The sequence below is a fragment of the Punica granatum genome, chromosome 4 (genome assembly GCF_007655135.1).
Source record: "Punica granatum isolate Tunisia-2019 chromosome 4, ASM765513v2, whole genome shotgun sequence".
Classification (NCBI taxonomy): Eukaryota; Viridiplantae; Streptophyta; class Magnoliopsida; order Myrtales; family Lythraceae; genus Punica; species Punica granatum.
This window is the reverse complement of record NC_045130.1, coordinates 14,276,592-14,299,205: the sequence shown is the minus strand read 5'-3', so window position 1 is coordinate 14,299,205 and position 22,614 is coordinate 14,276,592. Positions and strand designations below refer to the sequence as shown.

At 37.3% G+C, this 22,614-nt stretch overlaps 3 protein-coding genes across 3 annotated transcripts; all 3 read right to left on the bottom strand.

Moving 5' to 3' along the window:
* Window positions 1-4,642: 4,642 nt before the first annotated feature.
* On the bottom strand, window positions 4,643-7,132 carry LOC116203347. The gene is made up of 3 exons (XM_031535036.1): window positions 6,090-7,132; window positions 5,449-5,988; window positions 4,643-5,021 (listed from the first exon to the last, which is right to left on the bottom strand). Exons 1-3 carry the CDS (start codon window positions 6,903-6,905, stop codon window positions 4,920-4,922), a joined length of 1,458 nt encoding a protein of 485 aa, XP_031390896.1. The 5' UTR covers window positions 6,906-7,132; the 3' UTR covers window positions 4,643-4,919.
* A 2,175-nt stretch (window positions 7,133-9,307) lies between these two features.
* LOC116203335 lies at window positions 9,308-11,677 on the bottom strand. Its single transcript, XM_031535026.1, has 3 exons — window positions 10,776-11,677; window positions 10,137-10,676; window positions 9,308-9,572 (listed from the first exon to the last, which is right to left on the bottom strand). Exons 1-3 carry the CDS (start codon window positions 11,598-11,600, stop codon window positions 9,474-9,476), a joined length of 1,464 nt encoding a protein of 487 aa, XP_031390886.1. The 5' UTR covers window positions 11,601-11,677; the 3' UTR covers window positions 9,308-9,473.
* Window positions 11,678-12,631: 954 nt separating this feature from the next.
* Window positions 12,632-15,596, bottom strand: LOC116202958 (probable protein phosphatase 2C 2). Its single transcript, XM_031534596.1, has 5 exons — window positions 14,896-15,596; window positions 14,404-14,586; window positions 13,807-13,977; window positions 13,524-13,703; window positions 12,632-13,366 (listed from the first exon to the last, which is right to left on the bottom strand). The coding sequence occupies exons 1-5, from the start codon at window positions 15,454-15,456 to the stop codon at window positions 13,208-13,210; spliced, it is 1,254 nt and encodes a 417-aa protein (XP_031390456.1). The 5' UTR covers window positions 15,457-15,596; the 3' UTR covers window positions 12,632-13,207.
* Window positions 15,597-22,614: the final 7,018 nt, after the last annotated feature.

The window sequence follows — 22,614 nt, the reverse complement described above, 5'->3', positions numbered from 1 at the left end:
GAATTATAAATTTGTTTGCCAATTTATGTTTAAATTAACATTCGATTCGATAAAAAGCATAATATGTTTTGTTTTCACCTAAGTAATCGTCTAAAATGGATGACTTTTTTTTTTACGCGATTTTCGCAAGTAATAATCAATAACAAGGACAAACAGGCACTATTATTAGTGCCATGACTTCCTATTTATTGTTGTGCCTGGAAGACTTTGCAAGTCTTGATGGTCGTAAAATGAGTAGTACGAAATTATTGGTGGTCACCCTTGCATACGAAATTACTAATGTGCTATCCCGTACATGCCCCTGCGCACCAGAGCAATGGTGGCGATGCAGCGAGGCCGCCAGTGAAAATCTAGCAGCAGGACTCCTCCCCTGGGGTAGCTGGAACTCCATTTGATAAAGTATAGACCAAACACGAATATTGGGTTTTTGAGAGTAGGAGTGCAAACGATAGGCGTGTGCGCGTCCCGGTATCCTTTTTCTTCACGATATCCGGACCCTACCATGTAGAAGACGGGGTTCCAAGATTTTGGAACCGGACCCCGGACCCTATTCTATTAGAACATGGAACCGGAACCTACCGAAACCTAAATTATGTTATAGGCTCTGGGTATCATATTAGAACTTATAATTTTTTTCCTCTTCAAGCACAATAAATGAAATAAATGATTAATATCAAAAAGATCTCATTCACAATCACACAAATCAAAACAAATATTGACATAGGTTAATCATATCACATCCATCCACAGAACCAAAGAATTATGTAGCTTTCCTTAGGATTATATAATGGACAAATGAAATACGGAACAAAAAGATTATGTGGCTATTTAGCAAAAAAATGATGATGTAGCTCTTCTTAGTAGACAAAGCAAATAAGCTCTCCCTAGGATTATGTAGCTACTATATCGCCGATAGAGAATTATATAAATATAAAAATAATATTTTTAGAAAAATATAGGTCACGGCTACTGGTTTCATGGGTACCCTGTATGTTGGAACCGGAACCGGAACCTATTTTTATTGGTTCCTTAAATTACTACTTGAACCCTACCCTATTTTCAATTGGAGTTACTCGGATCCTAACTGGTAGGTTCCAACTGCTTCCAGGTATACCCGGTATTCATGCACACCCCTAGTATATGAGACGAGCCAACTAGTGAACTATCCGAGATTGACTCGGTGATAACACGAACTCGACTCAATCTTGCCGAGCTCGAGTCGCGATTTTTTTTTTTAGCGAGCCGAGTCAAGCTCGGTCAGCTCGCAAACCTAGCCGAGTTTTTACATGAAATTACACATATCTCCTTTTATTAGTGAACTTAGGTTGCCAAGCCCATAATTCATGGACTGAGCTAGGCTTCTCATCATTTTCTTAAATCCAAACAAATAAAATTAAAATTAAAATATGAAAACAAAATAATAATAGTAAATAAAAATTAAATTCCTAATCGTCCACTTTAGTTGAGTTGTTCGTGTATCTTCCCAATTCTCCACCGCAACCGTAGTTAGTTGCTCCGCCTTCGATTGCACCACGATTGCATATAAGTGTTTCTTTTAATTGGTAAGGGCTCGAAACGAGCGCATTCGAGCTAAATCAAGCTCATCTTTGTCAGAAAGGTCCATCTTGAGTAGTCAACAAGGTCAAGCAGTCAACAAATTGGTCTTTCACTAACTAATCTATATATAATTATAAAAGTCGAATCAACTCATCGGACGATGCCATGAATGATGTAGGTGATCCGAGCTTAAGTGACTTTTAGTCTTCCCATTAATCATAATACGACAAGTGCCGTGCTATTATTGGATAACAATCACTCTAAATTTCAAAGATTTCTTGGGTTATAAAGGTAATATATATATATATTGATATTGTTAGGAAGAGAAGATTTTCACCTTTTGTTGCCGTGTTCTATGCCCTAAGAACTAAAACAAGAGAGGTCTACCGTATGAACGAGGGGAAATTCACTTTGGTTTTTTATGAACATATCAATTTCATGAAAAAAAAAAACCTTGAACAAAGTAACATTGATAAGAAACAAAATTTAATCAAATATGTGGTTGCAAATGAAGGACGGCTCCTTGTGATAAACTTTAGCCATAGTCAGAATTTTATGTTACTTATACGCCCGATCCAATAGTGGTCATGTCCGATTTATTAGGATGTTCATCAAATCTAGCTCGTGCATAACACGGGCCTTGCGTCTAGTTGAAGATAAAGTGGTAGCAATTGCAAGTTGGATTGGTTTTTCCACAAAGACTAACTAATAGGTGGATTGATTTCAACTCGGCAGCTTCAATCAAGCTTCCCGTTTCAATTACGGCTTTTCCTCTTCCCCTTCCTCTAGAACCCGTACATTTTCCTCCCCTTGTTCCTCTCCAAATTGTAGATTGCCATCTCCTTATTCCTCTGCTAGACCCAATGACACCGCCTCTTTCACCGATTATAAATTTGTTTGCCAATTTATGTTTTAATTAACATTCGATTTGATAAAAGCATAATATGTTTTGTTAGTGCCATGACTTGACTTCCTATTTATTGTTGTGCCTGGAAGACTTTGCAAGTCTTCATGGCCGGAAAATGAATAGTACGAAATTATTAGTGGTCACCCTTGTATATGAAATTACTAATGTGCCATCCCCTGTGCGTCCCCAGTGCAACGGTGGCGGGGCAGTGAGGCCGCCAGTGAAAATCTAGCAGGAGGACTCCACCCACGGGGGAGTTGGAACTCCATTTGATAAGTATAGACGAAACACGAAAATGGACATTTTTATTGAACATTTCTAGAATTGTTTTTTATATTTCTGTATTTTTTCCTTTCCTATTTTTTATTGTTTGTATTTTATTTTTTGTGTCCTTTTATAAATTTGTTTTGAACTTTTCTAAAATTCTTAATATTTTGTAATTTTGAATTTCTTATACATTTCATATCAACTTGAATTTTTAATACCGTGTCAACAATCTAGTTTGCCACATTAGTGAAAATATACGGAAAAAAAGCTAAAGGATGCCAAATTCAAGAAAAAATGGAAATTGATGTATCTTTGTGATAAAAATATTTCGGGTTAAACGTGGGAAGATAGAGAAAATTCATGATTCTTTGCTCAACCAACTGTTAAGTACAAATCTTGCATTGGCTGCTAGAGTTGTAAAGGACAGTCGAGTTTTAATTTCAGGTTCCGAATTTTTCGACGGATAATTTTGAAGATAAAGCCCTACAGGGACCATATACAATGCGAAAAATCGACCATTAGTCGGTTCTTGAACAACCTGATTTTGCAAGTTAAAAAAAATGCTTTTAATTCTATGCCAATTGTAATTATGCATTAACACACCATAAATGATGAAAATAAAACGCAATATTATATGCCATATAACACCATAGGTCCATCATTCTCATTTGTCATCACATTAAAAAGGAAAAAAAAAAACACAATCGTAGCACAAAACACCATCAGTTTTTTTCTCAATGTACTCGTCGCAACATTTGATCGACTCAATAATTCACTCAAAAGGAACAAATAAATAATTTTTTTAATTAATGCGACAAACTTAGGTGGCGCTTCATAAACAAAGTGTTTAAAAATTACCTTAATTAGTTATGAAAATAAGTGATAATAATAATAAAAGTGTACAACAGCGGCGCATTCCCTTGCTAGTGACTAAAATGTTCCAACTTTGATATTTCGGTGAGACTATATATACCTCTTTATTATAAATTGTAGCTCATTTGATTTTAGAGTTGAGTTAATCTCAACTCTACTCTAACTTTGTGTGTGTATATATATATATATATATGTATATTTAATTACGTTGTAATAATTATGTTGTTGAATTATGAGAAAAAGTGTGAAAAAGTAATGAATAGTTGAGAAAAAGTTAGATAGTATTGTTGAATTGTGGAAAAAGTAATGAATAGTTGAAAGAATTTAATATTAAAAATTGAATTGAATGGTTAAAAAATTGAAAAAAAATTGAACATTAATAATTGAATTGTTTAATTGAAGATAAGTGGAATTAAGTGAAATAGAGTTAAAAAAATAACTCTAAAACCAAACGAGCTTTGACTAATTTTAAGCACTTATTTAATTAAATTGAAATAAACACATACGTTAATTTATTGAATTAGGGCAGGGGGAGGAGATTGAGCAGTGAGTGGGTTAGGTTTGCTGTTTTATCTTTTTCTTCTTAATTTAATAAGTTGAATTTTAAATTGATTAATGTTGGCTCAATTCGGGTTAGGTCAAGTCCTGTCGAGTTGCCTTTCCAGATTCCGAAGCCTGACTCGACAATAGACATTGAAGGACAAACCCGACCTAATTACTAACCAGATTTTTGGGTGTCATTTTTTCCGGTGAGCTCGGCTCGGATTTTTTTTTTTTTTTTTGGGTTTCGGGATTTATGAATTTTTCCTGTCAGTTTTATGTGGCTGCAGTTTATACATGATGTAATGTCTAAGTTGAATCATTGGGCAACTTATAAGTTACCCGACTTAATATTGCTGAGATCTTGGTGGAATTAGTGTTTCTCTGTGTTGTGTAAATGGAAGTTGAAGTTCCATCTACCACTAGTGATTGATAGTAGACCGGAAGAATGAGAAGAGAAACTATGGATATGAGAAACGGGACACAAGCTTCGTAATCCAAAAGAAATCTTTTAATGTGTACAGACTCCATTCAACTCCCTAACCAGGAAGAGCAATGCACATATCACCATGTACATATCCAATAGTCGAAATCGGTTTTGCCACATATAAGACATTCTCAAGAGCAGGTATTTGTATGCTGAACCAATTGATGACACAGTTTACGTTCTTAAGATCGGTATAGGCTTTTTTTGCTTCCGAAAAATAATCATTCACATAGAAAGAGAAAAATGAAATCAATGATCTTCCTGTTTAATACTTATATATATGCGGAGCTAAACAATGGCAATCTCTTCAGCTTCCATGCAAGGCCTGATTCTGACTGTTGTGGTGTTGTCTGAAAGAGACACTACATCACAGCACTCTGCTCTTCCTGCCTGTGAAAAGACATGTATACAACCGAATTGAGGATCGAATCGACTGTCTGTTGAGGTTGCAAGTTCATAATAGTAATCAGGGGGCCTCATGTACCAAGTATGGGAAACAGGTTAAAAGTGCATGGAGATGGATTAGGAATGAGCGCTTTCATGAAATCATGAAAATCTAGTATTGATTTCATCTTTCAGATGCATTTTCAGACAGGTAAGAAGCTCCAAATGTTAATCAGGTTTGATTGAGAATAGTGAAGCCAATTGAAACAGTTTTATCCTTCATTTCAAGAACCAGATAGTCCTAGCTCATCCAACAATAAGATCGGTTCAAAAGCGAACTTCCAAAAAAGCTGTAATAATCCTATCTACCTAGTGATAGGAAAAAAATGATTTTGATGTAAGAAAGATGAAATGATCAATGGTTTCTAATTACCTCTAGGCGTGTTTTCACAGGAGAAAACACCTGAACTCTGTTGATACGATCTGCAGAGTGGTTCCTACCAAGCGAGCAAGGGCTGAGCCGACGCTTCTCTGCTCTAGTGTAAGTCGTAACAAAGACATCCTTGTTCTCACTCTCTATGGACTCGAAGAAGAACCAATGCGGAGTCTCGCAGGGGTCATTCTTGGCCGGCCTTGTGTTGAACATAAACATGGGCCACTTTGCATTCTTGATCCAAGGCCTGAACGTCTCAATGGGCATCTGAAGAACGTACCGAGGCACTGCAGTCTCATAAATGTGGACAGAGTAACCCCAGGAGACAGAAATGGACCAATTTTTCTCCCTTTGGTAGCATATGGTTTGCTGTAAGAGTCGGGATTGATCGACTCCTGCAGGCTTCATGAGGTGGCTGATCGACTCGGATCGGTTCATGGATGGAAAGATCGGATCCACCACGTTGATGTGGTGGAGGGAAAGGATAGGAGACTGTGGGTGTGATGACAAGAAGCCTGCTATATTATCATGGAGATCAATCTGCAAGGAATACGAGTTCAAAGACAGAAGCATTGAGTTTTTTCAGATATATATCTCCGCGTACAGCAAAGATTGGACAACTTGGAAAACATTTTCCATACCTGGTGAAACCCCTTTTGCCGAGATATAGCAACTCCTAGGTCGAGTATGCATATATAAATAAGATGGTCGGACCACATGTTTGGGTATCTCTTAATACACCCATCTAATTTCTTTGCCATTGCTACCACCAAGGGGTAGCTTAGGGCGAAACCGGCTCCTCCAAAGCCCATCTCAAACGACATGTAAACGTTTGAGAGAATAGATTCTGAGCTGGCACCAAGGTAGTAGTACTTGGTGTGGTCGTACTTTGACAGCACTTGTACTATGTTGTCCATGAAGAGCACGGTGTCGTCATCTGCTATCACGTACCATCTTACGTCATTATCCCCCTGTCTGAATGCCTCCACGATGCTCCATGCTACGCGGACCGATACGGGATACTTGAGCAATGGGTAAATCTTCCATTTTCTGATGTCCTCGTTTATCAGAATCTGGGGACAGGTATAAGGGCAGAGGGACTCATTATCCGGGCGTCCATCTAGGAAGAGGTACCCCCGGCTAATATTTGGCCGCCACCAGGATTCGAGGTAGGCTTTCCTGCCTTTCCACGTTTTCAAGGAACCAACAATCCCAAACACGATGTGGCTGAGGTTGGTCGGAGGATCGGTGTTGGTGCCGCCCGACGACCAGGCTCGCCACTTGTGCGCGAAGGGGAGGTGGAGATCAGAATGATCTTGGCTGGACCAGTAATTGAAGGAGAACACATAGAATAGAAGCAACAAGAGACCCGAGACAGCCATTGCCCTGGACGGGCCTCCCGGCAGCAGCTGGCTGAATCTCTGCTTCACCATGAGTTGGTAAGTCTGCAGCGACATCCTCGAGGCACACGCAGAGAAGAGATCGACTGATGCAACTATAACAACTAGTCCAATAGATCTTTGGGGTATTTAGAACAGAATGTGAACTCTTAGTGGGTTACATTGAAGCTTTTTAGCATGGAGTAGTCTGCTAGTGCATGCGATTGTTTATCTTGGACTTACTGAGAAGGGGCAGCAATAGAGTCGAGAGATATAAGACAAAGCGATAAAAAGTCGTTGGAGCTTGGAATTCTATGATGTCTAAAGCAGACATTAAACGCAGATCTTACGACAAGGAGAACATTTCTCGTGTATATCATGCTTAGATGCTCACACTTGAATTGACGGGCCTTCCCTTTTTGGGCTGTTTAAGATCGTGAGTGCCCCACATGGAAAGTGCTAAAATTAAAATTAATTTTTTTTTCTTTGATTCTCATCGATGGAAATTCATTCTTCTGTCAGGCTCATTATGCCTCTCTTATAACCGAAAAATATAAAACACTCCCCAGCTCATAACAAACCTGAAGCCATTGCCCCAAAACCTTTTTCTCTGGCTTATCAAAAGACAAATATCTTTATTCTCAATATATGAACTATGATAGCGCGACCAGGAATGCCTATCGCACTTACAATTGCAAGGAAGAATTTGATTCTTCCTGTGAAATCTACAAAACTTGGAAACTCATTTCTGACGGTTGAACTTCCTCAAAGAGAGGTCCATCTAACATGATAACGAGTCACGGTGATAATTTAATACTTTTAATTCAAGTACTTAGTGCTTTCTAATACTCGTAATAAGTACAAGTATTGTTTACTTTTATTTTTAGTTCAAGTATTTGATATTTCAATTCAAATAGTTAATACTTTGTACATTCCATCCCAAACTGTAAACACTTGAATCGAAATACTAAAACTTAAATTGACGTACCAAATATGTCACCCCAACCCTATGTCTTGTTAGAACTTCCCCTCAAACAGTTGTTTCTTCTTAGGGATAAAAATCATTTGGGCCTACATTATTTCCCATCCCGTTCCTACCATTGCGATGACAACCATAGTAGCTAGAGTGTCAAATGCGAGTGTCAAATGCATCCAACGTGTGGCACGAACTTTACAATAAAAACTTCATTTTTAAAAAATTTTAATTAAACTAAAATAAATAAAATGAAAGATAAGATTGAAAAAAAAAAACTCTCTCTCCTCTCCTCCACCCTTTCCCGCCTCTCTCTCCTCGGGTTTGGATCGCTGCATCGGTTGTCGGAAGTTTGTGGTCTCATTAACCTGAAAAACTTTGCATGCCTCTCCATCTACTTACTAATAAATATATTTTCCTTAAGTTTTGATTAACTTGACATGTCAAAATTCCAAGTCGACGGGATACGATACGTGGTTTTCTGCAAAAGGTTAAAGGTTATCAACGAACAAGAGTATTCTAAGACATAAGAGAATTATCATGTAGCTACCAAGTGCTAGCTTTTGTTCTCGAGCAACAAGTTCTGCTGCACTAGCACAAACTGATGTTGAGTGCTGCAATATCGTTCCGCCATTTGAGTTGGAGAGACATTTTTGCGGTGTCCACCATGAGACTATCCGTGAAACTTCCGTTTTTCCTTTTCCAGTAGATTTGTTCAAGGATTTCCAAGTTTTGCAGGTGGGGATATTGATGAGGATCGTGGGCATGACAATGAGGCTGATGCACACGAGCTTGGAAGTCGGACTCGTGAAGAGGAAGCTGATGCACAAGATCTTGGAGGCTTGCATCTTCTGAGTGGGCCAATCACACGGACAAAGGCCAGACAAATCCAACAAGTTAAGGAGAGCTTGTTGATGGGCTTTTTGGGCCAAGAAGAGTCTAATTCAATTGGGTCTCCAAAGGACTTTATTCAACTAACTTGCCATGAGATACTGAAAATGGAATAAAGGACTGCCAACTATTCTAGATAACCTTTATTTAGTTTCCTTTGTTATTTCTGGTTTTAGGAAACTAAGGTTATTCCAGTTGCCAAGTTTGTTAATTTCTAGTTTCTCCTAGGCTTATATAAAGGAGGCTAAGTAGCTGATCATAGGCAGACTATTATGGTATTTTGGTGAGATTTTCTCATTTGTTCTTCATTGAACTCTTTCGAACAGACAAGTGTGACAGCTTGTGATTGTTCGGCACAATTTGATTTTATTGGTTCTTGTTTCTTCATAAACAATGGGTCAATAATCATTGTCTTGATAGTGTTGGTTCTTGTTTCTCCATAAACAACGGGTCAATAATTCTCTTCATCTAAATCTGTGTTTGGCAATCTGAGAATCGATTCAAGTTGGTCGTCGGGTTTCACAATCCTTCGTGAGGTCCGCATCAGATATTATGCTTGCTGTATTGGTGTTCAACAGATGCAATGGTGAATGCAGTTAAAAAAGTCGAAATCAGATTCACCCCATAAGATAAGACATTCTTCAGGGCTATTATTTAGACGTCGATTCAACTGATGACATAGTTTACATTCTTGAGATCGGTATAGGTTTTTCTTCGCTTCACATAGGAAAGTGAAGGTATAAAAAATCTACCACTCTGCATCTGTACTGATATATGCGGTTCTAGGCAATTGCTTCGGCTTCCATGCAAGGCCTGATTCTGACATTTGTGGTATTCTCATCTGAAAGAGACAATACATCGCAGCACTCTACTCTTCCTACCTGTGAAAAACATATACAGAACCAAATTGAGAATCGACTGTCTATCGAGGCTGAAGGTTCTTCTGAATAATCGATCTGTGACCTCCTATATGAAAACATCCGGTTTCAAATGCCTGCACCCGGATTTCATGTTATAAGTGGGGAGATAGTGAAAAGCTGCTCCATTTAGGATTCCAGTTTATAAACTCTATTGCAGTAGTAGAATACGGAAAATGGATCAAAAGTGTATGTGGAATGTATAAAAGGGATTCACGTGGATTATGAATGAGTGCTTTCTCGAAATCATGAAAATCTAGTTATGACTTTGAAGACGAAAAGAAAAAGGATTTCCGAATGCATTTTCCGCACGAGAAAATAGAAGACTTGAATCCTAATTAGCTGAGTCTAATTTGATCAAGGTTCCAAATTTCCAATTGGTTGATAAAAAATTGTGAAGCTAATTGAAATAGTTTCATCCTTGATCTCGACAACTGGATCATTTTATCCTATCTATGATTCTACCAAGTGATTGGCGGAAAAGAATTTCGATGTAAGAGGGATAAAATCAACGGTTTTCTGGTTTACCTTGAGGCGTGTTTTCGCAGGAGAAAACACCTGGATTCTGTTGATATGATCTGCAGAGTGGTTTCCGCCGAGTGAGCAAGGGCTGAGCCCGCGCTTTTCTGCTCTGCTGTAAGTCGTATTGACGTCGTCCTTGTTCTTGCTCTCTATGGACTCAAAGAAGAACCAATGCGGGGCCTCGCAGGGGTCGCTCTTGACAGGTCTCGTGTTGAACATAAACTTGGGCCACTTTGCATTCCAGATCCAAGGCTTGAACGTCTCGATGGGCATCTGAAGAATGTGTCGGGGCAACAAGTTCTCATAGATGTGGGCGGAGTGACCCCAGGAGATTGAAATGGACCAATTCTTCTCCCTTTGGTAGCATATTGTTTGCTGTAAGAGTCGGGATTGATCGACTCCTGCAGCCTTCATGAGGTGACGGTTTGACTCGGTTCGGTTCATGGATGGGAAGATAGGGTCCACCACATCGAAGTGGTGGAGGGAAAGGAGGGGAGACTGCGGGTGGGACGACAAGAATCCAGCTATATTTTCACGGAGATCAATCTGCAACAAATTAAAGTTGAAAGATTGTAGTGTAAGAGTGTCAGAGAAGCGTCGAGTTTTTTGGGAAAAGACTGCTGAACTTGGAAACCATTTCCATACCTGGTGAAATCCTTTTTGCTGAGAAATAGCAACTCCTAGGTCAAGTATGCACATATAAATAAGATGGTCGGACCATAAGTTAGGGTATCTCTTAATATAGCCATCCAACTTCTTTGACATTGCTGCCACCAAGGGGTAGCTTAGGGCAAGACCACCTCCCCCAAAGCCCATCCCGAATGATATGTAAGCGTTCGAGAGAATCGATTCTGAGCTGGCACCGAGGTAGAAGTACTTGGTATGGTCGTACTTTGATAGCACTTCTACTATGTTGTCCAGGAAGAGCACTGAATCGTCATCTGCCATCACGAACCATCTGACGTCCTGATCCCCCTGCCTGAACACCTCCATGATGCTCCGGACCATGTGGACCTGTACAGGGTTCTTGATCAGTGGGTATATCTCCCAGTTCGTGATGTCCTCGTTTATCAGGATTGGGGGACATGTATAGGGGCAGAGAGACTCATTCTTTGTGAGTCCATCCACGAAGAGGTACCCCCGTGTTATATTCGGCCGCCACCAGGATTCCAGGTAAACCTTCCTGGCTTCCCACATTTTCAAGGAACTGAAGACTCTGAAAACAATGTGGCTGAGGTTGGTCGGAGTAGCGGTGGTGGCGCCACCAGAAAGCGAGGCCCACCACTTGTGCGGGAAGTGGAGGTATATATTGGAGGCTGAGTCTTGGCTGTACGGGTAATTGAAGGAGAACACATAGAACAGAAGCAACAAGAGCCCCAGTACAGCCATTGCCCTGCCCAGGCCTCCCGGCAACAGATGGCCCAATTTTTGCTTCACCGAGCTGGAAACGGGGGAACCATCCATCGACATCCTCAAGAGAAGAACTTGATCGACGCAGCTATAACAACTTTTTCCTTATCCAAGAGATCTACGTGGGGATTAAAGTTCTGAACTCATGGTGAGTTATAGTGAAGCTTTCAGTTATGGAAGAGCCTGCTGATGCATGTGACTCTTTCCCGGATTTCTTGGAAAGGGGCTGCTATAGAGTTAGGTTTGAGGTGAGTGACAATTGGGCGTCAGAGCTTGGAATTCCATGGCCTCTGAAGCTTCACATATCACGCAAAGCTTAGGGCAGAGGAGCTCTCATGTTTTTCATGCTAGGGAAGCTCACATTAGTACTTATGGACGGAAAGTGCATATTTATTTATACGCATTCTCAAAGAAAGTGCCAATGTTCAACCATGTGAGATGAGGTCTCAGGTTCGATTCATATCAATAAACTTCCCATGCTGATTATTATCCCTTCTCCTTCTTATTTCCCAAACACAACATTGAAAATCAACGCTTTCCTTACATATCTTGGCCTTGTGCATTACACAAACGATATAAAAGACAAACACTCCGGAATCAAGAGTTGTTGATTCGATGTTCTTATCGTTGTGACTTCATTGCTCCCACTAGGTAGCCTCTACTCCACCAATTGATCTTTTCTTCTTCACAGCATCACGAAAGGTTCTTAAACAGCGCGACAGCCTCAGATTTTATCAGAGCTAATTATCAGACCATCGCAATGTTACCAAAAAAACCGGAGTTTTTTCAACTCCTCTTGCGTACTCTAGGAAGAAAAGGTAATGGATTTTGCATATATAGAGCAACATCCAGCTGTCCAATTTATTTGGAAAACCGTCACCTGTTCATTTTTCTAGTAAATTCTCGCTTATCTAAAATGTTAATGTTCAATTTTGAAGAATATAATTATGAAAAATATACCAGATAAGTCGTGATTCCATACAAGCATTCAAACAAGGAACTCGATCGAACCTCCTCATTCATTCATTATTCATTCTCAATGAAAATTGCATGAGCATACCCACGGTTAGTCCATAAACAGCCAAGCACGGTAGGGAGAAAACTTTTTTCCATTAGTAACGCAAAGACTATACAATGTATTGTAAGAAATTAAGATGAAGAAATATAGGGAAATGATGCCATATAAACTGGCCTACAAAAGAAGAGCATACTGCAGACAAAATTTTCGGTTACAAGAAGGGCCCGTCATCAGCCTAATAAAGGGACAAGAAAAGCAATATAAAGGGATATGGCAGTCTCGCTGTCGAGAATCGATGCTGGAATCCGTTGATTCCAATGAGGGGGGTTATGCCACTTGCTACATCAATTTCTCTACAGCTTACAGAATTTAATTACACAATTTTCGCACCCGCAAAAGAAAATTTTGATTACGCTGAAACTTCTCCGTCAGGAAGCTCGCTCACTGAGAGCTCCTGCTTTCTTCTATTCTAGTCCATCCATTGCCTACCGGTCTTATAACTTCAGCATCAAAAGATGTGATTCTGTGCAAGCATATGTACATCGTAGGCTCATGTTTCTTGCCTGTTGGGCGGGTCTTAGACTGGCATATATGTCCGTGACTTTGTACGTGCATGTGTGTATATAGTTCCATTCTTAACGTTTCGTGATCAATAGTTAGCTTCCTGGGCAAAACTCTGAAGATTTATCACCATCACGGTGATGTCATCCAAGTTCCCTCGGCATGAAGACATGTCCACCAGCTTTTTGCAGGACTCCTGCAAGCTCTTCTCTTGTGAAACCACGTCGACTGCCTCTTGACCTGTTACCTGGCAAAATGTTTGGTAAAATGGTTAGTCAAGTTCTTGACAAGGGACGTGTTGCATCCACATTGATCCCATTCGTTGATTGCAGCTCGGTCCTAAAAGAAGTGTATTGAAATAGAATTGCTGAAAAAGATAATTGCTGGAGACATTCATTTAGTACCTTGTCCCAAAGTCCGTCAGAGGCCAAAATCAGGAACTCGCAGTCGGAAGTGATTGGGAGAATCCTAATCTCAGGTTCGGAAATGATCCATTCTTTCAGGTGGATGTCTCCAATAGCTCTGGAAATGGCAAGTGAGCCTTGCACTCTCCATACTCCATGTCGCAAGTGCACGAATCCGCCCTGCAATCCAAGCCTAACTCTCATATATATACTTCAAGCAAAACGAACAACCTAATAACCAGAATTCTGATTCATTATTGCCGTAACTAAAGCGAATGCTTACGGAGCTCTCGATACGGAGGCGTTCATCGTCCCTGCTGGGACGGTGGTCGGAAGTCAATGCATCAGCAACTCCATTCCTACTCAAGACTACTCTACAGTCGCCTACATTCGCAACATGCAGCTCCCCGTTCTTCAATAGCACGCTGGCTGTGCAAGCTCCACCGATCACTCCCTGTAGGAGTCCGAAAAACTCTAACATTTACCAAGGCTCATCATGATCTTCTTAGTGTAATTTCTCTATATGATCTCATGAGATATTGTTCAAAAGGCGGCGTGAAATGCAAAAACAAATGGAGCTGGGCAATCAAAGATATATAGAATACTCGTGACACAAGCTTCAGCCATGATTTTACTTGTGATCACGATTAATGAAGTCAAGGTCCTTTGCTTAATCAAAATTGGCGTTCTTAGTAAAATATATTCATGAGTTTGAAATTCATCATCCATCTATGTCGACTGGTCAAAATCAGTTCCATAGCGGAAAAAATTACATGAAAGTCAATGGAAACAACATATTTTATGCCTGTTGATCTTTGAAACTGTCCAACATAATATCATATTAAGCCACCTTCCAACAGTAATACATACGTAGGTGTACCTTCCTGAGAAACTCCTCGTCTGTGTCCAAGTAGCCTCCCCGAATGGCCTGTTCTAAGTCGTAGGAACTGGCACCGTCCTTTCCAGCAGATTCAATTGCTCTCAGGATGTTGCTCCCTAAGTTTTCAGCCACATAATCAGCAGCTGCACGGCCCCCATGTCCATCGATCACTGCGAAAAATGCCTGCATGTATATTGTTATCACATCAAGGCGGGACATGATGAAACAACAAAAAGCGTGTAACTTTAAGCACTCCTTGTGTCCATGGCAATCCCGAAAACGCGTTCTTCTTATGTATGCAGAACAGAAAATGACTGGCTTAATGGTTGATCGAGTTCTACCTACGGTTTTCTAAGCCTGGTGGTCGAAGTTTTTATTTTGCTTTTGCGACTGCACAATGACTGCTCCGGCCTCGATCTTTTCTCATGGAAACTCGAAAAATGAAGGAAAAGAATACATTTGTAAATTAGATGCAAATGTAATATCTCTGACCTGCTTGGGATCTCCAGATATATCCTCAATTACTCCATAGCCATCCTCCATGATCTCCCTCCTCCCTTTCTTGCTTGCCAAAAAGTAATCCTTCCCCCGGGCCTCAAACTCCTCATTCTTGCTTGCCTTGTTACGACGCATTTCACTAAACTCCGCCATAGACTGCCGGTGGTCGGGCAAAACAAGCCCCGCCGGCCTTTTCCTCAACCTTGGCGAAGCAGCTCTCCTCGTCGGCCGGGAATCCAGTACCATTATTTCGCGGCGGTACAACGAGCCCCCAGCCGGTTCAACAATGAGCCGCTTCAATTCACCAATCACCACTTCCACACTGCCTGTACTGGAGGCCCTGGAAGTTCCTAAATATTGCACGTTATTGCCGGACGGCGAAAAGGCACCAGAACGAGGAGAAAACCCCGCCGAAGAAGAAGGAGGAGGAGGAGGAGGGTCCCGGGCCACGACGGCCACTGACACAATCTTCCTCGGGCTCCGACGGGAGTAGAGGAACATGAAAGAGATGACGGAGAGGATCCGTAAACATTCTTGAAGTAATAAATATATCATCTTCGAGAGAGAGATATTATATATGAATTAGTATGTGCTGATTCTTCAATCAAAGCTGCCTGCTCTTCTTGGATTCATACATATAATGATGTCAGTCACCTGTCAGTCTCGTAAAATTCGTAAAAAATTAGGAACAAGAGAGGAATGGTTCCATTGGCGGATTAAGAAGGAGGACAATTGGAGGATAAAGTCAAAGGATCCATTGGTGAAAACTTTGGGGGTGATGGTGACCGGTCAAAGAGGGTTGGAAACTTTCCAACGGTTTTTCGGAACATTACAGCAGAGAAGGCAAAGTTGTCATCTGTCAAGTTGGATAAATAAAGGACATAATGCCACTGGAAACGGCCCATGCCAAGGAACTGGTCGTCCTCCTGTGGCCATTACCCCGATCCCGCATCGAATGTAATACTTCACTGGTCCGATCGACTAACTCCTTAAATAAACCCGACAACAGTCGATCCCGCGAGCTCTCTAAAAGGAAAAAACTTGGTCGACCGGAGATGGAAAGCTTTGTATCTACCGGTACACGAATCATTTGACTTAGGATCGTTCATGGTGGGGCTACGGAGGATACGGAGCTGTATGTTCAACTTAACCGGTAAGGTAAGGAAATAATTAGCCGGAAGAGTTTGACTGGGTAAGCAATTCGGCCGGTCGATTATGAGATTTTCCATTTCACATTTATTTTACGTCGGCATTGTTTGACTGAGCTTCCACCGTCTCCGTTCTTGTGAACTAATAACTAATATAATATCCAAAAAAAAAGGAATAATAATTAATAATGGAAAAGATTATAATTTGAACTCCCATTGGTCAGTTCAACCCAATTTTCTCGGGATTGTCTGTATATAGCATCACAAAAGAGGGTGTACATAAAAGAGGCGTAATGCAGTTTCACATACTCAATTGATAACTAAGAGATTCTAGATTCGATACTTTTGTGAGATCACACGTGTCTCTTTATTAGTTGTTAGACTTTCTTTCATTGTATGTTCATGAGCTTCCCTTATAACAAATAATAATAATAATAATAATAATAGCATCATATGATCAAATAAATTGTGCCAATTTGTAATTAAGGAATCGCAATATCAAGTAAATTATACTTATTTCGAGTTAATGACATATTTTAAGTAAATTACTTGAGTGTATATTAATTGAATTATTGGTAAAATCCTTAAATATAAAAAAAGGACACATATTTTGGGGTAAATTACACAAATCTAAAAGAACTTTACTTAAAGTTTTTGTATTTTGCTTTATTGTCCGGTGCGGTAATTTTTATTCATTACTAGTATATCAGCACGTGCGATGCACGTGCTTGTGTTTTCTATAAGTTTATAATTATATTATCTAATGTGATTATAATCTTATATAATGTGCAAGAAGTTAGTTATATACTTTCAATTAATATTTTGAACATAATTACATTCACTGAACTTAGAGTAAGAATAAAATAAAACATCAAAAATATTTCAAAGAAAAAGGGACCACTCCACAACAGCGATGCCAATTCATTATAGCTTGCTATGTCAGTGCAGATATTTTTTCTAAAGTGATATATAGGGTGAAAAGCAGGACCTAAATTTCATAGTTACACCCAACGTGTGACTCTTTCTAAGCTTAAATTTGTAACTTGGTATTGGATGCATTTTCAATTGCAATGAGATATAAATTATTGGCACATCTATAGTCTCATAAATAGCTAGAGTTCAAAACTGCATCTTTTGATTGCAACGAGGCGTTGTTTAGTTGAATATAACTTAACATTGACGAAAAGGCAATAATAAATGTGAAAACGCACGAGACGACGGAAAAACACACAATAGAGCTTTGTATTTTTCATAAAGTATAGATATTGGAGATTTTATGATTTTCTCTCTTTGATTGTGGTACTCACTCTCCCTTTTTATTGAGTCCACTAACACTTTGATCCTCCAATTTTTCAATTGTCAGCACCTAAATTGTCAAAATCAAGAATCTAGTCCCTGAATTTTCAAAAATCATAACAAAATTGTCCTTTTACTTTTAGGGACCAAACTGTTGGCAAAAAAATGGTTAAAAGGACCATTTTGTTATGGTTTTTGAAAATTCAAGGACCAAATTCTTGATTTTGAAAATTCAGGTAGTTAAGTGCTGGCAATTAAAAAATTGGATGACCAAAGTGTTAGTGAACTCTTATTTTCTCGGAAATCAATGAATGTTCATTGATTGAAAAAACAGATATAAGAATAAAATGTCCGAGAGAAAATTACAAAGACAGAAAAATACATACAACATATTTCCTAGGATAACTACAAGGGAAAATACAATGTGAGATGCACATCCAATAAGGTCATATACAATTGCAAGAATCATTTTAGTTGCGGTAGATATGTTCTCGACCTCTTGCAACTACACTTGTTACCTACTCTCCTGATTAATGCGAGCTGGGTGACAACCACAATTTAGACATGATTTTTCGTCATTATTATTATTATTATTATTATTATTTGTATATCTGAAGATAGGCAATCAACATAAATAACAGATATTATAAAACCATTAAATTTGTGGAAGATCCTACCAAGGTTGGCAGCAAAATAAAAACCACTGTGGCTATTTTCTTTTAAGCCGTTAGATTAGATTACGATTGCTCAGTGCCGTACACGTGTCCAAATTCATTTTACTTGAATATTCACCCGTAAACCTTCGACTTTCGATATTTTCGACTACGCATCTTCTCGATGATTCACGGTTACACCCGTGAACGGCTTGAATCTGGTTCGATATTAAACAAACAAAATCTGCCGATTTAATCAAATAAATGACAATTTAATTTATTAAAAAAGAAAAGAAAAAACAAATTTATAAATTAAAAAATTGATATGTTCGTATGTTCACATCCCCATTTCAATCGACAAAATTAAATCAACCCACCAATCTCTGAAATTCAATTGACAATTCAATCCGGTACCAGATTATCAACCGACAATTTAATCCCTGAAATCCAGATTGGATTGGGAGACCAATATCATCCCAGCTCATGAAATCAACAAAGATCGTCCCATGCTTGGTGGATACAAAGCACAAAGGAGAGGAAAAGAATTACGAGGTGTGGAACAAACCTTGGTGGATGCAAAGCACAAAGGTGGAGGTAAAGAATTTTTCCAGAAAACCTTCGGCATGAACCTTTGTTCCTTGAGCAAGTCTACCAACAGCAGAATTAGAGCCTGCTTTCACTGTTCAATTCTACTTCCAATCCCTATAATTCAATCGAGAATCGAATCCCTAAAATCCGGATTGAATTGCCGAATGAATTTTAGGGATTGGTGGATTGATTTGATTTTATCAATTGAAATAGGAGATGGGAATGTACGAAGAATATCAAAATTTGGTTAAATTTATAATTTTTTTTCTTTTTTAACAAATTAAATTGTTATTTATTTGATTCAATTAGTAGATTTCGTCCGATTTAATATCAAAGATGATTCGAGCCGTTCACAAGCGTGACCGGTTATCGTCGAGAAAATGCGTGGTCGAAAACATCGAAAGTCGCAAATTGAGGGGTGAATATTCCGGTAAAAAGAATTCGGATACATGTACCGCTTGGATCAACCATAATCCAATTGAACGACTGAAAAGAAAACAACCATGGTAATTATTTTTTACATCCAACCGTGGTAGCACCACCCTAAATTTGTAAGCTACGAAACACTGAAGTGAAAATCATGATAATAATAAGCACTAGTTCCAGTCATTAACATATAAAGAGAAATCATATACATATATATATATATATATAAACTTGATAACTCGGGTTAGATTAGTAATTTGCACTATCAATTTCATAAAAACTAATTCTAAAGTAAAATATATTAAAAATAAAAACTAGAAATAAGAGAATATATAATTTCCTTGGATACTTAAAAAAGATGAAAAATTAAGTTTCATATTTATTCCAATATGGAATTTATTCTAAAGTCAATTAATGAAATTAAAACCTAAGTTTAATATCCAATTTATTACCATCTAAAACTGATGAGTAAAAGAATAACAATACAATAATCAGTATTGATAACATTTCTAATCAATTTGTTGAAATCTTCCTATATATAGGTGACCTCGGTCACCATATGATCTCTATATATCTACAGCCTCATATATATGTATACACAATATATTGACTTGCATGCTTCAATAATCAAGACAATTAATGATCAATTTTGAAATTCTTTCCCAGGTTTATTGTAACTTGTCCATCTTCCTTCAAGATGAAGTTTGCTATTAGAGAAAGTTCACACAACAGTTTCTCTCATCACATTCAATAGTATTTTCCTACCCTTTTGTCCATAAATTTCCTGAATAGTTGAGGTTTTATATAAATTTCCTGAATTTAGATTGAGATGATCCTACATGAAGATAACTTACGCGCTATTTTTTGTTGTTGCTTCTCTTAATGTCTAGGTTTAGGGCATATGCAAATTGAGATTAACAATACTAAAGCCTCTATATGTAGAAATCATTTTGATTCACTAAAAGTCTCCAATAGTGAAATTGCAAGTAAATCTCTTTTATATATTTGGTTATCTACTCTGCGAATATTTGGATGTTGATTGCTTTACAATTCTTGATTCTCTTTTTAGAAGATATTTAAGGAAAAAATATTCCCCTTACTGAAGTTTCTGGTAAATTATCATTTGAATATTGATATCATTAAAAACTTCTTCAATAAATAAATATATGCGCTATCATATTATAAAAATTAATCCTAAATGTAGGATAATGTAACCAAATCTAAAAGTTTTATGAACTTATTAGATTTTGTTAAAGAATTTCAATCGTATTCGCCCAAAAAAAAATCAATCATAAATTGAATAGAAAAAAAGATATGACAATTGCTCCTTGGAAGCTGTTGTTATAAATTGGAATTATATGAAATAGAAATTATAATACGGGAATTTTGAAAAATTACTTATTTCAGATGCACTCTAGGAATATATAGATCAATCATATTAATGATTAGAATCTATTATGTTGTTGCATAAGATTTTGGGCTTATGTTAGAGTGTAGTGACACAAGAAATTAGAAATTAAATTAAAAAGGAAACCTCATTTAAAATTTAAAAATATGATATAGCTCTTCATAGTATTTAAATGGATTTTTATCGTAACAATAACTAAAAATTAGAACGATCACGGCCAAATAAGTACATATATAAAGATAATATATATAAGCTGGACTATCCCCATAATTAGATAGAACAAAATTTTTTTTGCCAACTTATGGTTTAATATGCTCTAAATTTTTTTAAAAATAATTATATTATAATTAATGATATATCAAGATGAAGGAAATATTTAAAGAGATATTCAAAGAAAGATTTTGATCACTTATTACCATTTCATTAGTGAATAATAATGTAAGCATTCGGAAATTAATTATAATTTTGTAAAAATCGAACTTAATTTATTATTATAAATATAAAGCTTAAGTTTTTTCCAAATGAAGAAAAGGAATTGAAAAATGACTATGACTTGGGTAATAACTATTTCGTTGATAATTAAACATGTGTATATCTATATGTTTTCTTATGCGTTAAGAGACGAGAATTAAAGTATTCAAATTTATATAAACTCACATTCCATCATATAATTTTTTAAAATTACGCTAATTGTGTAAATCTCACATCAAAGATAATTAGGCCACAAAGAAGTAATATATATGTAAAAAAAATATATGTATATATTTGTACAAATAAAGGGTGAAAGTTTAAAAATTCAAAGATTTTATAATTATTATTCTTTCCCTAAATAAAGCTAAATATCTTGACTTTTCAAAACTTTAAAAGTTATTTATTAGAAATTCCATTGATATTGAAAGTATCTATGTCTGAATATATTACATGAATAAACTTATGAGCTATCAAATAATTATTCATGAAGGTTTGAAGTTTATCAAGTTATAATTTTAATATTAATATAAAAAGAATTTTATATTAATATAAGCTTTTGAATTCATGTCAATTATATGTTGTTTTCATATTTTAGCATATCGTCATAAAATTTTTTTGTACAAAATTCGTGCAACGCACGAGTCCAATAACCTAATCTTCTAATATATATGAGAAAAAACAAAAAGCAAGCTACTAATAATAGATTTGGCACTACAAGGTAAAGGAAGTTGAATACGCTTTCGTTTGCTAGCATCATACTTTAGGACAAACACAATGTCATTTTCATCTCTTATACACTTGAAGTGAATTTAAATTATCACGTTTCAAACATTCTAAAGATGGAATCCAACATTTTCACGGACTACTTAATTAGCCATCTTGCTTAGAAATGAATTTTTCTTTTCCCAAGGCATAATATGTATCTTGACTCGGAAATAATTTTAAATGATTCCACTTTATAATGATGTGGTGATGAAGAACTAATAAGATTACTTCAATTAAAAAAAATTATCTTAATTAATAAAGTGATTAACACTTATTATTTAATTTATTACAATTTAATTGATATTTTTTTACGTCACGTAATAACGTATAATTATCAAATAAGCTCTCCTTGACTCGCCTCCTTTTGAGTGTCTAACTTTGCTTTTTGGCGGATCTTGTGTGGGTTATGCCCGGGATATTTGTACTGATATTGGCTTTTTGGCTGATGGGTAGACACGGAAAATGAGAGAGATTATTTTGGGATAGGGTGCAGGGAATCTACATTAAACATAAAAAAAAAAGGTGAAAAAGTTATTTCATATCCAAAGGAATTCCTTTCGACTGTTAAGAAATTGAGGATTTTACGATGTGGGCAAGGGTGGTGCAACTTTCTTCGACTTTTATCTACACTATTATAAGGAATAGAAATAGTTGATGTGGGCTTATATTTCTACGCTTTCCCTAAAATGAAAGTAGAGAGTGGAGACGTAGCGAGTCACAATAATCAAACCTCAAATGAGGTCCGCAACCATTACTGAGCTCACTGGCGATCGACGCGATGTGACTAGTAGTGGACTCCAATCGGACACCAAATTACATTCTTTCTATTTGTCATTTCATTCTTCTTTTAATTATTGTTTTGTTGTTTTTATTCTTTACTATTAACTTTTATATGCATAATTTTTTTTTTTAAAAAAAAATCACGAATAGAAAAGTTAACAAAATTAATGTCAGTTAT